Genomic DNA, 17,960 nt, shown 5'->3' with positions numbered 1-17,960 from the left:
ACGCATATAAACATTAGTGGGTTAATGATTCTTGGGCTGCACCCATCTCTTTTGTCCCGTGACTCAGGAATATTAAAATTTAACACTTCCGTTTCCATTCTTGCCCATTATTTCCTGTTCTGTTCGGCTCTCAGAAGAAGGATTATCTTTTAACCAATAATATCCAACCAGCGGTGACAAAGATCTTACTAACACACTTACTAGTTATGTTATGACATGCTTACATTCGGTTGTGGTGTTGACCCTGGAAGGGAGGATTAACTGCAAAAGCTCAGAAAATGCATTAGAATACCTGAAGGTTAAAATAATTGTGCCTGTGAAATGTCTGTGCTCTAAAATATTTGCATGGCAACATTTAATAGAGAATCTGTCATCAGAAATTGAACTAATCTTTAATAAAGCTTTTATATTAAACTTTTTTTTAACTTTTTGGTTATTTTTTCTTTATTTATCATGTCAATATGTAGTGTATACTAATAAAAAATCCCAAATGGGAAAAAAATCCTAATATTTTTCAGTTTTCACTTTGGCAGCTAAGCCTTATAATAGGCTAACACTTCTTGTTCTGTAGAGAAAACTTTTCCACAGTCATCTTATCATCACAGCCAGGATTACAATGAAAGGTAAATACCTATATATGGGTAACTCACATCTACTATTCACAAAAGGTGATGATCACAGCACTCCTCCTCCCCTCCCTGCACAGATCACAATATATGCCTACAGCACTCTCCTGTAGAAGTTAAATAAGTCTTCTCCAGTCTATTGTGTTCACAATCATGCTGTACAGAACATGAAGTATTAGTCTATTAGTAGACTTAGTGGCCAGAGTGAAAACTGCAAGATATTAGGATAAAAAAATATACATAGTGACATGGAATATTAAAGAAAAAGTGAAATGCTTAACACTAAAACCCAATTTAAGGGGAGCTTATCGCCAGGTTCATGCTCCACGAACTATGAGCAGCATGAACCCAGGGCAGGTATGCTTATTGGTCCTCGTTGGCCTCTCTCTGCCCACATCATGCAGAATGACCGCTCTCTTCCCTTTGGTATATAGAGCGAGAGTTGTCCTCCTTCATACTGGGGGTGGTGAGAAGCCGGTACGGCCCATCTCCGATATTAAGAACTCTGTTCCTGAGTCAAATTTCAATGATTTTTATGAAACTTCAGTGTTTCAGGAGAACACCTACATGGAGGCAATAGGCATACGTGTCCCGATTTCATACTGCCAGTGGTTCAGGCAACATGAACCTGGTGACATGTTCTCATTAAACAATGGGTTGTTTTCTGATGACACATTCCATTTTAATATAATTTACTAGTCACCGATGCCAAGACCATAGCAAAATGTGAATATTTGAAGTTTTATGTAACCACACATAACCGTTCAATAACAGGCTGGCCCAGTGGTTGATTGACCCAGTCTTTTATGGTAGTGCCTATTCAAAGGTGTAACTTCCTGGGCCCCAATACAAAATATATAATGTGGCCCCCACATACCACTTATAATGCCTGTGCCTTTGTATATGGCATGAGGGCTTTTGGGCCCCTTTAGATACTAGGGCCTGTTAGCGATTGCTATACCTCTGTACCCCCTATAGCTATGCTGCTGGGCCCATTACAGCATCACATCATCAAGAAGTACGGAGCCAGTCTTGAGAAAGGGCTTCTTTCTACATGGGCCACATAGCAGCCTGAAAGGTTGACTCTTGGTTATGTAAGCCCTTCCCTGTTGCCAATGAAAATGATCAGTGTGTATATTTCAATGAAGTGCCATATTTTCAGTTATATCAAAGTATTTTTATAATATTATGAAGTTTAGACATGTTTATAACTAATGGCCAACAGCTTACGTAGCGGAGGTGCAGGGTAGATCCAGCGCCTAAACTTCATGGAGTTGTGTGTACCGCTATCGGTCACCGTGCTTCCTTCCTGTTTGTGTATCATTTGTGCGAAGTAGCTTATTGCGGTAGAGAAAAGTCATTTATGAGTTCCCTAAATCAATGCGCACTAAAGGTCCCTTAAAGTGTTTAATGATTTAGTAATTAACATATTGATGAACTCCGTTTCTTTTTTTTTTCTACTTCTCTCTCAACTTGCCTATAGGGAAAAAGAACATGACCTAGAGAGACGGTTTGAGCTACTGAACAGAGAGCTCCGAGCAATGCTTGCTATAGAAGGTAAGAGGAAATGGGGTGTTAACCTCTTGTGCCTGGGAACAATCCAGACCTAAAGCAAAAAAAAATAGCAAGAATAATATAAAAATTAAAAAAAAGTTGTAGTAATTAAAGTAAATCTACAGAGCTGTGATGATGATTTAGGATATAAACACAACATAAATATTCGGCTTTATTATACATAATCCCCTTTATATGTCGCATGATTTTACGCATTATCATTATTAATTTTGGTAATAATGGTATTTCTTGTAAAAAATTACAAATAATTGGCAGTTTTTGATATGAAGCAGCCAGTGACGTCTGTCTGCTTGCATCTGCAAAGGTGTAAGCGGAGTGCTGCCATTTGTTAATATTCCATCACCGAGCCCCCAAGTGGCATCTGAGAGCTGAGTGATGTGAGCTGCTCCGTATTGACCTCCCAGTCTGTCACTGGGTAATTTCTTTTTTCACCTGATAAGGTTCCTGATCCATATTCAATCAATTGTAATTAGTTTAGGAGACTTTCATGGATGCTGGAAGATTGTATGGAATAAATGGCAGAAGGTATATGAGAAAGAGCGATCAAGGTCCACCGACAGCTCAGGTCTTCATGTAGAAGATCTCCTGCTATACTGCCACCTCCATTACAACTTCATACGCTTCCATTTATCCTCTAATTTTTGTATTATGTTATATTGTAGAGATCTGTCACTGCTTTTCTCTTATAAAAGTCTATCCCAGTGTAAAGATGTCATAATTGCGACCCACACCACCAAATCATGATGGCCAGGTATTAGGGAAGAGCTAAGGGCCCCAGCACACATTTCATCAACACTTCAGCTGTTTTATCCTCCCAATGTGCAAAAAAACACATTTACTGTATATCTAGGAGGTAACATATCTATAGGAGAACTTTTATAACACAGCGGTTTATTTCTAGTATTTAGTATCTCTAAATAATATACTGACCAGTTAGACAGGCATCCCCCATGGGAGGTTTCTTCTATAAAGTAATAGTGCCCCCTCTGTGTCCCCAAAGCTATGTGCCACCCTATGCCTACATAAAGTAATAGACATCAGTTCTACACAATGATAGTGATTACGGTGCTGTCACCTCCGGTGATCATAGTTGACATCTTCTCCTATTACTGTGTTAGCATAAAGTAATAATGCCCCTTCTATTTCCCCAAATTTAGTAGTGCCACTGTGCCCCCGAAAATCTTCCTTACTATCCTTGCCATTGGACATTACACAGCACTTGACAGCCCGACTCATTCCACATCTCTCGTTCTCTGATGCATGCGCTGAATACAGAGACCAGAAGACAGTGACCAGAAGCCAGGCTGTCAAGTGGTGTGTGGTGTCCAACAACAAGGAAAGTATGGAAGATATTTCTCTGCCAGCCAGACATGTACAGCTGATTCAAGGGGGGCATGTGACAGGTCTGCCATAGTGCTCAACTAGATTTGCATCTGAGGACACAGATACAGTTGAAGGCAGCACTGATGGCAAGTGTCGCCACTGCCATTGAGCCCATCGCAGGAGCACTGTTTGCCCTATGGTAGGGGGTTACCAATTTTAATTTTATAAATTGCCTTTTAGAAGAGACTGGTTACCTAAAATCCAAGTAATATCCTTACTGTCATTAGAACACTCATTCACCCGATCATTGCCCAGTGTAAACCGGGCCGCGATGAGCTAATGGAACAAGCAAAACGCAATTTTGGCGGCCTAAAAAATAATCATTCTCCTCCAATTCCTGGCACTCGCTTCATCCAATTTTGAGCCCGCAAGGAGCACTCTGCTGCCATCCAGCAGCTGCTACAATGCCGGGATGCTCGGGCTCCTGTTAGGAATCCTCCAAGACACACATATAGCAGCACCAACTTACCGTTATGGCTTGTAGCCGCTCCCGGTGTAGCTCTGCCTTCGGCAACCTTAGGAGATAATTATGTATGTGTGAGCGCATAACGGGAGAGTCTTCCTCACTGGTCGGGCTCACGGTGACTGGAGGGGTGACCGTATGCTGCCCATCCCTCTGCCATGCATATGCTTCATAAGAGCTTGAAGTGTTCACTTCACCACTCCTCCTGTCTTGTGTCAAGTCCACCTAGGACCCTGGCATCAGTGGCAGCTGCTCCTACAGATGGCAAGGCTGGTAATGGTCTATGATTTAAGCAGCATCTTTGCATGCTACTGTAAGGAATGGATGCTGCAAGCAATAGAAGCTTCACCTTATAGAATTAATACCCCTATTGTTACTTCTGGTATAAAAACATGAAAGATGAACGTCACTGAAACCTGGGAATTCAGTGATTAAACTGAATGAAGGACGAACAATTGTATAAATGATCGTTCATCCCCAATAAACCCCCCTATGTCAAGGCCAAGGTAATCGAGCACTGAACTTGTTGACCGGTGCTTGCTGACACCGATAGCTGGCCCATCTTCACAGCTTACAGAGCCTGAGGGGTGGTGCAGGATCCAGGGATCTCTTTTTTGGTGTTCTTTTGAATTCCTATGTCCCGCGTCACCCCTCAGGCCCGGCACCAGGCATATCACAATGTATAATTTTTGCTCAGGTCTAATCTAAACTATTGCTGTCCATGTTGCATTAGAAGAAATTCATTATGTCAAACTTTGCAGTCATGGTATTGTTCTGACCAAAGCAATTACTGGATGACACTTGCCACCTATCTATAGAGTCAGGTAGGATATTCCTATCATCAACTGCCACATTATAATGTGTAGAAAAATGTGCCGGTTTATTGAAATGGATTCTGCCTTTAAAGCGGGTCTGTCAGCGGTTTTGACCAGGCAAAACTGATGGCAGCGCTAGGTTGGGGTGGTAGAGCAAGGGTTAGACATACCTGTATCGATCATTTTAGTGGCATCAGGACTCAGAAGGTGGTCTTTTATTCCACTTCTGCTGATCCAGCAATTGCCCCGAAGGCAGGCCTTCTCCTTGAAGTGCCCTCCGTTCTCCGCAGCTCCCCCCCTGTGATGGACAGCTGGAGCAGTGTCCTGGTTGGATGCTGCAATTGTCAACCTACAATGGGAAGAAGAAATAGAACACCAAAGCTTTTGCTCTACAGATCTTGCCAAAAGTTGGGGAGCTCATTGATTAATCCAAAAACTGTAAAGTCCCTCCAGATTGCCCTCTCATCGGCTCCACGGCTCTTACAGTAGACTTTCATCTCTCTGCTCAATCTTGATAGTTTTTTCACCTCAACACCACTGAAGATGGACAAATGGATATTGGGTTATACTAGTGATCAGGACCGGTCACCATCATACATCTGTTTCTGATTCTGCATGATGCCAATTTGCCATAAACCATGATGCCAATTTGCCATCAGAATGGCACTGTTCGACAAATGTGCAGTAATGTGTAGTATTCTATCAGCCCATAATATGATGGCTGTGTTCTGGAGTTTACATAAAGCATAGAAATGCCATAAAACACAGCAGTTCCTAATGCAATATAGGGTAGTGCACGAAATGGACCGTATGCCGTATAATGAAACGCAAGGGACTTAATTTCTTGGAAAACAAAAGAGGAGAAAAAAAGCCATGTAATCATCATTAAACATTTCTTGCGTGTCCAGTGTTTGGCTTTGTAGCTTTTTCATTACATCTTGTCAATTTCACACTGCTGCAAAATGAAAAGTTCTGCCAATTTGTGCGCATATGCATCCTAAAAAGTGATTTATTAGAAAGTACAACAGACCAATGTTCCGCCGTGACCCCCGGGACCTTCCGTAAAGTCTAGTCTATTGTCGCAACTAATAAATGACTTTCTTTGTCAGGGTAACGGTGGACATCGCTGTTCATCTCTTGCACTTTTGAATATCACATTGACATGTTACAATTGACCGCCTTTGTTCTAACTAGATGGGTCAGTGATCTCCTCAAGTGCTCTTCGTAGCCAAGGATGTCCTAGAAAAAAAGTTTACGAAGAACCCTTTTTTTTTTTTTGCAAACCTAATTTTAGGCCTTATTTACAATCATTTTTGACTTGTGATAGTTTAATTTTACATTTAGAGAAATATTCCCATCTTGGAAACTCCATTCCAGTGTGCATCAAATATGAAATCCTCATCATCTGTGGTGCTCTGAAGCCCTTCTTGCACATGGCGTAAGAGGAGCGCAAGCGCTGGCCATCTCTGCTCCATGGCGGAGGTGATCACTTACCATAGCAATGAGCCGTGAAGACTAAAGCTTTTTAAGAAAATGGCACATTTTGGAAACGGACATATAATTGGCGAGTGCTCTATGTTTAGTATTTGCAGCACATTGCAGTGGGGTTCCTGAGATGGGAATACTCCTTTAGTAGTGCAGAATTATTTTTGTTTTTCTTACCAGAAGATGGGGGAAATAAAGAACAAAAAGATCATCTTAGAGGGTTGTGACCATCCAATTAAATGATGGTATACCACTGCAGCAGTTAATATCGCATGACAGCTGCAGTCAATCACGGACCTCAGGGGTCTGGTGGCGTTCATTGCATTATCATCACCGAAGCCAGTGATTGGCTGCAGCGATCATGTCAACAGTGAAGGCACAGGCTTGCTGCAGGAGCTTCCAAAACCAGTGGGGCAGGGGGGTGAGCGGGCGTTTAATAGGTGTGTACTGATTTTTATATATTTATTTTATTTCAGACCACTCTGTCTATAATTTTTTTTGTCTCGAAAACCCCTTTTTCGATAAGGGTTTTATACTCACACACCCCTAAATAATTTGCCAATGAGAACTTTGCTAGAAATGGGTGGTATCAGGACGCCACAGAACATACATTTCTATGAGGCGTTTTTCTTGTCTTAAAAGCCAACAAGAAAATAACCCGGTGACCTAATATTGAGCTGCTGCTCCCTAGTTTGGGGTCTACAGGTCAGTTGCGATCTACTGTATTACTTGGCCACCATTGATGTGAATTGTTGATGCAGGTAATCATAAAAGGTGATTAGGCATAATTAACCCTGCGTTCACATTTCGTTTTACACTATGTCCCGAGATTCCATCTGAATCTCTTAAAACAGTGGTCCCCAACCTTTTTTACACCAGAGACCGGCTTCAAGCAAGATCATTTTTTCCGTGGCCCGGCAGGGCAAGGTGGGGCAGGGATGGGTCTTTGGTCATATGCGGGTGAGGATATGGAGGGTGTTGCAGCGCTATACACCAAACGGCGTTGTAGACCGGTGGGTGCTGGTGGGACCTTGGTGTACAGCGCTATAGACCAGGTCCCCGCCAGGAGCCACGACACTGTGGCCAGATCACCTACCTGCCCCACATAATGTGATGTGCTTGGAGCCGCATCACTGAGGCCAGCCCACCGCAGAGCACACTGTCAGTGTTCAGTGCTGGTCCGCGGCGGTGCCGCAGACCGGCAAAACAAAACCAACATCCCGATCCTGGTCTACGGACCGGTGGTTGAGGACACCTGTCTTAAAAAACGGGACCCAGGACAGAATCGTGGACTTTCATTGGACAAATGAAGACCAATGATGAGCAGGTTTTTGTTCCTTTCCAGCATTTGTGCTAGGCAAAGTAGTTTAGAGATGGGGTATTTAAAAAAAAAAAAAAAGGTCCTAAATACTGTAAGAAATTTTTTTTTTTATTCATTTGTCGGTGGATATTATTTAGCAGGAACCTCCGTGATGGGGTAGAGCGCAGTGGAGGTGGACAACATTTAAATCCTCTTGGTACAGCAAATTCCTTGGCAGCTTAATTCTTTTTTTTTTCCCCCCCGTTGGATAAAATATGGCTTTGCAGCGTAACCTTGTAAACACATCCAATTCTCTGCCCGTCCGGGACCTGCCTACAGTGATGACATCCCGTAATGAGAGCGGCAGCGCACTACATCCTATGGCTATATCACTCTCCAGTAAGTTCATTACATCCTTCGCCGTGGTTGGGCCTTGACACGGCGCTCTTTTTTGTTCAATAACTATATCTCCAGCACTTTGTTCATTGTGATGCACTCTTGGCATATGTTTTGAAGTGAGCGCTTTTTTCTTTCTTTTTCCATAGGTTGAGTTTTTTTTTTCTTCGGTTTTGGCTTATATGATAAGCTTTTTTATTTTTAAAATCAATATGTAATCCTGTGGAGGAGCTTATCCCCTAAAACCCCATTTGTAAATCTATTTTAGCTTTGTTACACAGCACAGCCACAGTATTCCTCGGATTGATTAGGTTCACCAGCAGAATCGCCTGCTCTGATGATGATGCAAACTCTTTCAGGATTGCTAGTTGACTGGAACTGAAGATAAGACTTGACTGCAATCCCCTGATGTGCGCTTTACAAAACTAGTGTTAATTTTCATCAAACTGTGGGACTGATTTGAATTGGCTGCGCTAAAGATTCAGAACAAGAAACTCTCGATAATATCTTTCAAAAATTAGAATATCTTTAGTAATTTTGCTGCTGAAATTCTATTGCGGTAACATTATTATGTGTTATGCTGAATAGAACACAAAGGGGAGATAAGTGTTTGCTCATGTACATTATACCCTTAAAGAGCATGTCCTCTGGAAATCCAAAAAAATCAACACTAAGCTCTATTCAATCATGTCTTGGCTATATTTGTTTCTGATAGCTACTGTATGGGTTCTGGGAAACGCCTGACTCGGGAGGTACCGGGATTGAGCTCTTATTCTTAGCTTTGGCTGGTGTGCCGACATCGAGTAGCTATAACTGTCCCAAAAGTCAGGGTTCCAAGCCATAGGCTGGTGAGTTTGAGTGGGAACAGAATGAGGCCACATTTGGGTTAAACGGTTCAATTCTTTAATAACAGGTGGCACACTTGATACAGTTCACAGTGGAAATGAGTAGCGGTAGAGTTGCGCTCCAGTCCCAGGTTTCCTTCGGAAGAAGTGCAAGCTCTCAGGTTCTCTTCAGGAATACACAGTATTTTCTCCATTTCTTTAGGCAATGGTTGTGGATACTGTCTTGGAGTAACCTGATGAAGCCTTAAACATTTGCCATAGTACTTCTGTTTTGGCTCTACTTCTCTTGGCAGCCCTCGAGAAGAACATCTCCCTTCTATCCTCAGACTGTAACAACTGCATTGGGAAACAAAAACAGCTTCTGGCTAATAGGTTAATCCCAAGATCGGGAAAAAGTAACCTCTAAGAAGAGGGAGGTAGTCAATCCTAACACTAGGTAGATCAAAAATAAAGTAAACCCAGTTTCCCCCCTGGTAAGAATGCAGGAACAAAATAATCAAGTATCAGCACCAGCTGATAGCTGCCAGCCTACCACTGAGGCTGGTGCTGATACTTTGTTATTTTGTTCCTGGGTTTACTTTATTTTACTTTATTTTTGATCTACCTAGTGTTAGGATTGACTACCTCCCTCTTCTTAGAGGTTACTTTTTCCCCGATCTTGGGATTAACCTATTAGCCAGAAGCTGTTTTTGTTTCCCTACCTCGGGATTAACCTATTAGCCAGAAGCTGTTTTCTTTGGTTAAAAAGTCTTTGATGGTTCCTGATGAGGCTACGCCATTTTTAGCCGAAACGCGTTGAACCAACTATGTTTGAACAAACCAACTATTTTTGAACCTACGAAGTAATTGAATTGGCAGTTTGGCGTACTGCATGGCTCTTTGATAGGCTATAGCTCACAAAAAATATTATTATTTTTTTTTTTTCCGGTGAGCTATTTTGCCTTAATGCCAGCTTTATGCCTGATTCCTTTTGGAACTAGCTTAATTAGTGTGATCATTATCACACTTACGGCATTTTTTGGGACATTAAAGGCAGCTTTTTCTATATGGGAGGATTAACGTTTGTGCTCTATAAAACGGATATATGTCCTCCATCTACTGAATAGCTGCAGTTGTCTTAATAAGCCGGGAACACCATATTTAGTGAGCCGACCCAATTTCTAATCTTTCTAGTTCTAGGACGTATACCAACGAATACAGAGATAGAAATTCGGATACCGTTGGTATAAAATTATTGGTTTCCTAGGCGTCTCATACACTGCTTTCCCCTTCTAAAATATAGGGGTGCAGCTTTTTTATGTAATTGTGTGTCTAGAATTTAGGACTTTGTGGTACAAATTCCTTTTTATTTTAGTTTTGATTAAAAGTTATGTTTTAGAGATATTACAGAACCCTACAGTCTACAACATGTGGGCCAATTTTCCACCCTTGCTTGATGACAAAGATTTTCTGGAAAGGAGAGTCCTGCACAGGTACTCTCATCCAAAGCTCAGGTTGGTCCCTGTGTCTGTTACTTTTGCAGACACAAGAGTATTCAACGCCGCTTTCCTAGAGTCCAGAGTGGCCAAACATCCTAGTTGTGCAAAGGTTTGAATATTGGTGCGTGTGAATGTATAACATTGCAGATATTTTGAAATTCAGCTGGGTTGACAACCTTTGGCCAAAGTGTAGTGGTGGCCATATTTTGACAAAACTATATTCTATCAACGATATAGAATAAAGCAATAGTCCAGCCCGATACACATAAACTCTCAAATTCCTTTTTGAAAAATTATTTAAAAATTCACCATAAAACCAGCCAACAGATCCGAACCCTCATGATGCCTGCACATTGCAAACTATAGCTCTTGATAGTAGCAGGCAAAAAAAATCTCAAGTTTGACTTCTCCTCAGATATCTAGGCCCTTCTCTCTACCGAAAATGTGTTTTTGACCATTAATAATAATAATCTTGTAGAGCTTTGCACACAGGCAGTAAACAAGGGGTTGCAAGAAGGTTGGGCCGGCGACTATTATCTGAGGTTATTCCTAACAACTTGCCGCAGGCTTTTTCATGCAAGACGTCACCGATCTCTATCGCCGTGTCCATTTTTGGCTGTTTTTCTTTATTACAGCGTCTAGGTAGACTTTTACTAAATACTTTAGTAAATCGCTAAATACTTTTGTCTGAATTGATAGATCAGGACTCTGAGGGTATCATCTGAAGAATCCCAAGGTTCTTCTAAATCAATCATTTTCTGCCTGTGCTCCCTCTGCATGACTTGCCGTCAAGCTTATTATTTGGGTCAGATAAAATCACACATTTCTCCGAGTTACTGCTGTCAAAAAGCTGAATGTTAAAATGCTGTACGGGCGAAATGGCACTGGAAATCGGAGTACTCGGAAGGAGAGATTAGACATCAGCAATGTATTTTGTATTTTTATAACATATTATAACAAGGAAGATATTGAGATGTGGATCTGGTATCCCAAAGAGTCCCAAGGCTTGATATTCATATCATTATAGCGTGGCCTATGAGTCATGGCACTGAACGGACTTTAAACGACACGAAGCAAACCTTTCAATTATTCACACATACCGTTTATTCAGGTCCTATTTGGTAGAACTAAATAAAGAGGCACACGGTCATAATCAGGTTCAATCCTGATCCATACGACGACTCGGAGAATACGGATTTTATGCTATGAGTTGAACAAAGCAGGAAATGACAAATGTGTAACACATAAAATATCAGTTGGCCTATTCTGATTTAAAAAAAAAACTATTGAGCTGTTTTCGGCTTTCCATATCTGTTAAAAACCTATAGAAAAACCAAAGCAGTTTTTTTTTTATTTTGGTGCTGTTAGTAACTTGATGTCAGCCCTTTTGGGCACACTTTTGCTTACCACCCAACTTTTTTTAGGAAACTACCTAATAGAAACTTTAGTTTCAACCACATTTCTTGCATTTTGTCTATCAGAACATAGAAAAAGTATGAATACTTTCCTCCTTGTATTGCGGGAATCACAATGTAACATATAGGATGATACATGTAGTTCTGCATATTAGCAAAAAGCCATATAAACAATGACTTGTATAACTGGCAACTGATAACAGAAGTGATGGTATAAACAAACTAAACATGTCATTTTTACAATATTTAGTAGAAAACCTCTCATTAAAGCAATAGAAAACTGATATTCTCCCTACAGTCATTCAATCAAGATCATCACCAGGACCCCATCTCTCATCGTAGCCGGACTGCTCAAACAGATAGAGAAGTCATACCCTGTTTCCCCCGATATGCCCTACCCTGATTTTTTTTATGATCTTTGGGGAGGCTTGAAATATAAGTCCTACCCTGAAAATAAGCCCTAGCTACATTACATTTTTAAAAAAAGGAATATATTACCTAGCAGGTTTGGTCCACGTCCCTTCCGCTGCTCTCCGGAGCTCTGACGCACTTCTTGAAGTCCTTGGCTGCTCACAGAAAATCACCTCCTGATTACGTGATTCATAAATCCCCCCCTTCAGGAATCATTGACTCTGATTGGTTGAGCAGCACTCGAGAACCAATCAATGCAGCGCTCGATGAAGCAATCACAGCCATTGCATTGGTTCTTCTTCTGTGGGCGGCTGAGAACTGCAAGAAGCATGTCGTAGCTCCGGAGAGCAGCGGGAGGGACCTGGATAGAGACTGCTAAGTATAATAAGACATCCTCAGAAAATAAGACCTAGCTGTTTTGGAGCAAAAATTAATATAAGACAGGGTCCTATTTTAGGGGAAACACGGTATTAGATGCCATTACAGCACTTTTCCTGAACTAAAAAGAAAAACTATTTAGAGGAAGGGAATAGTGTAAAATAAAAAAAGCCACCCTATGACTTAATGACAAGCCACCTTAAGCCCCCATCCAGTGTGGATGGAAGCAGAGGTATTGCAGCATGTGGCATGCAAGACTTTTTATATTGTTTTTACAATCATCATAGCCAAAAGAAAATGTTACACACTTCAGATGGGATTTCTGAGAACTTCTGTTCTGAAAAAAGCCAATCAATTTATGGAACTAAAGAAGTTGGCTTGAACAGGTAGTTAAAAAAAAAGCTGCTGCTATAAAGTTTGGTAAATTGGGTCCTGTCCACCTCAGCAGAGAATCGACACACTTCACTGCATTTAACATTACCGGTATATAACAGCCTTGTCCAGCGAAAAAGTTCTACATACTTCAGAAAATTGTTTCGACATGAAGAAATAGGGCAGACATACTTCACATTCTTCTACGGCCCATCAAAATGTAGTTAGGGGAGGGGGGGGGTGTTGTTCCCCTCTTACGTCACTAAAAAGATGCATTATTTTAAACTTAGTTCATCACCAGCAATTCCATTATTTAAGTGTTGATACCTTAGCAATTCTCAGAATTTGCCAAGTGACACTGGGACTTTTTGAGATTAGTTTGATTTTGCTTGTTTGACCAAAAACCTGAGACTTAGGCTGCCTGTCCACGGGCGATGATCCGCCAGCTATGGACAGCACAGTGCTGGCATCCACGAGCGGAGAATCGCTTTGATTCTAGATGTAAATCGCGGCATGCTGCGATTGCCGCTATTCTCTGCGGTGAGCCCATCTATCAGATAGACTCCCCTCAGAGACCTCACAGCTCTCCCCCCTCAACCCCCATGGCGGAATATCGGATACGGCTCTAGACAGGGGCCTAAAGGTACTTTACACAGGCCAACCGTTACCCGAAGAATTGCTCAAATGAGCGATTTCAGGCGACTGTCGGCCCGTGTACATATGGTTGCAGACAGGGCAGTTCCCGCTAGTTGTGCCTTTTTCAACTCAGTGAAAAGGAACGACCGCTTAGCGGCTTCTCATTCGGTGTAAACAGGAGTCACTCAAAGTTTGAACAACTGCCTGCTTACAGTGAATGAAGGCGACGGGCTGGAACGATTCCTGACTCGCTCAACCTCCATTCATTTGAATGACTATCGCTCCTTTGTAAACCACAGAAGCAATGGTCGCTGTCCAGTGTATAGGGGTCTTAAGGGGGTCCCTTTAAATGGACCGCCAGCTGACAGCATATTTATTGGCACCTAGTTATATTTGTTTTACATAGGCACATTCTCCCATAGAGATGATTTAGGAGCGCGATCACAGAGCCCTCTGAAAAGAGTCAAGCTATGTGCATGCGCCAACTTCGTAGGGGCACAGGAACAGGGCACCCAGCGAGTCTGAAACATCCGGACTCCACGTTCCCTCATCGTTGAGTCCCATAAGATAGTTGATTGGGCTTAAAGGTGATGACCGGTTCGCTTTAAGACATGCATGAGGGTTCCTAATGCAAACCATAGAATGGTAGAGTTAGAAGGGACCTCCAGGGTCATCAGGTACTGGGCATCGAAATTTAATGTTCAATTCACTATAAAGCCGCCACCAAACTCATGATTTTTGCATTTTGCCAACTAGTAGACATTGTTGTAACCCCAAAAAGCATCTTCTGCTTTATCTCCGCCTTAAAAGCTCGCTCCAGCCCGCTGATAAAATTATGCATCTTAAATCCTTTAAGTTTCCAAGCAAAAAAAAAAACTTTTTTGCAGTCTTTTCCGAAGTCATTGTACTATAATTTTTTTTATCTGACATGATGCTGCATCTAATTTGAAAAGTGTAGATACAAGGTGGAATTCCCAGTAGCAGCACTTGCTCTCAGAGAGCCGCAGAACTGTGTGCTGTCTTGAATAAATTTGCCTTTGGAGGAGGGTCATGGGGATTTGAACCAGCACATTCTTGTGTGGTTTGTGAAGATTCACATGGTAACCGCTGGTGTGCATTGTTAGGTTTATCTGAATAAGCACCAGCCATGTGAGTTTTAACATGATTGCCCAGGGCAATGGAGAGAGAAGAGACTAATCCAAAAGGATTGCACACACTCTTTACTCTGCTTTTTTGGAAGGTGCATGGGGGGAAAAGACACTGCTGGAGTCAGTGGCTATGGATTTTTTAAGCCGGTGTCCTGTTTCTCCTCATGGTCCTTATTTGTTCTGCTATCTCCCTCATCACCTAATTCTACTTCTTGCCATTATTTACCTTCTTAATGAGAGGGGCGGAGTAGCCCGGTGGATGATGGACAGTTACAAGCTCATGCAGACTGGCTGTGCAAAAGGGCACTTGACTGGGGAACCACCGGGCTATTTAACCCTACCTTTGCCCAAGGGAGTATTTAATTTCTTTGCTGTTGGGTGTTTGCATTTAGAAAAGGGTTAAAACGAAAAATGTCAATTTCCTGCTTTTTCAGCCATGAAAGATAGATAAGCTTAGCAAGCGAAACTAGCCAGCGAGACCAGAGAAAAATCTCCGAAGTATAAAGCATGTTAAATCAAAAGTCACTTCAGATTGCGTGATTTGGTTGTGCCGCCATTTTGAATTATCAGGAATTACAGAATGAAGTAGTGTCTATAATCATGCTTCCAGGTACCACAAAAAAGGGAATATATAAAAAGCATTTGTCACCAAAATTCTATTTTTTTGTGGTTTTGGAGCAATTATTGTAGAATATTATAGTATGAGCATTATTGACTGTCAGTGAATGATATTGAAGACCATCTGAATTTCATTTGAGTTTCTTAATTAAAAAGGAATCCCCAGAAATATCCTCATAAAAATATTCATTAGAAGCTCTCTCCGATCCATTTCTCCTACAGTACATAACTTTTCAACTTCCCCTATATACTGATCAGTGTAGCTTGGGGGGGCAGGCGGGGCATGTGCCCCAGGTGTAATTAGAATGTAGGGTGTGGGGAGCATCAGTCCGACTAAGATAAAAGTTAGCTGATTACTGCAGATCGTGCCTAACGCAACACCTCTGTAAGTAGCAACCACCTTACAGATGCAGTATGTGTGCCTGGTGGGGGCATCTTCACCTTACTATGCTCTCCCAACTTAGTCCGCTATGACAGCTGAGTTTGCTTACTGCTCTTCCTCCTTATCCCTTTTGATGTCCGTTTTACTGTGAATTATGTTGCTCTTGGTCTCACTCATCATGCCACCACTAGGTGCATTTTCTATCCTTTTCCACTGTCTCCGGTGCCTCAGAACAGGCAAAACAGAGAGTAGGTGATAGAGGAAGAGCAGTGAAAATGCACCCAGTGCCAACTCAAAGGCGCAATGAAAAAAACTAGGAGCTGCGTGAGAGCAACATTAATGTAATTTACAGTGCAGGCAGAGAGTACCAGAGGATATAACGGGGAGCCACTGGCACTATAGGAGCCACATGCAGGGGCGTAACTATAGAGGGTGCAGGGGATGCGGTTGCACCCGGGCCCAGGAGCCTTAGGGGGCTTATAAGGCCTCTCTTCTCCATATACGGAGCCCAGTACTATCAATAAAGCACTATAGTTGGGGGCCCTGTTACAGGTTTTGCATTGGGGCCCAGAAGCTTCAAGTTATGTCTCTGTGCAGCATGGTTTAGGTATGGGTACGGGTACAGATAGAGGGGGGGCCCCAGCTCACGCTTTGCATCAGGGCCCCTGAGCCTTTAGTTACGCCCCTGGCCACATGGGATACGCTATTACTATTGGAGCCACAAGGGAAGCACTGATACTACTGGGCGCTTACATGGAGAGCACTATTACTATCGAGGCCACAAGAGAAACACTATTTCTACTGGGAACCACAGCAGGAGCACTATTACTACTGGGGGCCACAAGGGAAACAATACTACTTCTATGGGCTACAAATGGGACACTATTACTGTGCTGGCCACAAAGGGAGTGGAGACCCCAAATCAAACTGTCCTGGGTACAGGAAAACCTAGCTATGTCTCTGTGCTGATATCTATCATATGACCTTATACTTTGGAGCAATAATGAGATTATTTATAGTCCTTATTGCAGCTAGAGGAAGTAACAGGTGTTGGTTCATTGAAACCTTGCATAACCATATATTAAGGGTCCATGTTGCAGTTGTAACACGTGCACTTTACATGTCAACTGATATAATCTTAAATGACCATAGCGAGATAGCTCAGATGCTCTTCAATGATCTAATCCTGCAATTCAAGGAAAATGAAGCAAACTGTTTTAAATTAACCTTTTCAACTAAAGAATGGGTTAAAAAGAACATTTGTGTTTTGGAAGAGTTCTAACTGTAACTCTATCGAGATTTTTTGGCATGAACTGAAGAGTGCTGCGCACAAGGCATCCTAGAAATATTGATCAACTGAAACACATTTGCAGGGAGGAATTGTCCAAAGTGCCACCTCAATGTTGTGCAAATCTTATTTGCAGCTAGGGAAAACATTTGGTGGGATATACAGGTTATTACATTGCAGGGTTCCCTTTTTCTCCTTGCACTATTGATGTTTCTTTAGTGTGCTCAAGAAAGAATTGAACAGTAGAATACTTTGTGCTATTAGTTAGTGTTTGTCTTTGTGACTTAGATAGCAATCCGACCATATTATATTAGTAACTAACGCAGAAATTGAGGTAATTCCAAAGGGTTCACTTACTTTTCTGGCAACTGTAATTTCATTAACACATTTTCCTTAGCGTTCATAAAATAGTCTAATATTCCACATTTTTCTTTTCTTTTTACTTAATGTCTGAGCCAATTAGTATTTCCCTTTCAAGTTACTGGAAAGCATATGGATCACAGTGTGAGATACCTCAAACTGTTACCAAATGACATGCATGAAATGAGAGCTCAGTCGTGGGCTACTTCCCTCCCTACCTTGGAAAAGTATGGTGTATTGGTGGGCTGCCATGGCCGCTCTTGGTGGTGCCGTGCTGCTATCGCATAGATGTGACCTATTGGAAGAGTACGGCCTGACTAGTGGGATGCGATGGGGAAATAATGCCGCGGTGCCTCGCTTATCCTCAGCTTGGAGGTCACTGCACATCCGTCTGCAACATAAAACCTGTTGCCATCTCTCCGTATCTGGCTTATTGAATACCTTTTGTTCTGTCATTCTCTCCCAAAACAACAAATTGAGAGGCAGAAGTGATATGTTCTCCAGATTGTGCCGAATGTGTCTACATGAATGAGCTTCGCTTTACGAGAGGTGATGATGCAGCTTACTTCTCTGCGACGCTTAGTTG

General features: G+C 42.0%; 1 protein-coding gene across 6 annotated transcripts in view; it reads left to right on the top strand.

The window, feature by feature from the left end:
• The window catches only part of EHBP1 (EH domain binding protein 1), a 365,541-nt gene that overhangs the window by 340,203 nt on the left and 7,378 nt on the right, over positions 1–17,960 (top strand). For all 6 annotated transcript variants that reach the window (XM_066595508.1, XM_066595507.1, XM_066595505.1 and 3 more), the window contains one exon: positions 2,110–2,183. In XM_066595508.1, the coding sequence (XP_066451605.1) occupies positions 2,110–2,183 (74 nt within the window). The remainder of the gene's footprint in view (positions 1–2,109; positions 2,184–17,960) is intronic.

Source organism: Eleutherodactylus coqui, chromosome 3, assembly GCF_035609145.1.
Source record: "Eleutherodactylus coqui strain aEleCoq1 chromosome 3, aEleCoq1.hap1, whole genome shotgun sequence".
NCBI classification, from domain to species: domain Eukaryota; kingdom Metazoa; phylum Chordata; class Amphibia; order Anura; family Eleutherodactylidae; genus Eleutherodactylus; species Eleutherodactylus coqui.
The sequence above is the reverse complement of the archived record's forward strand: the minus strand, read 5'-3'. Positions and strand labels throughout refer to the sequence as shown.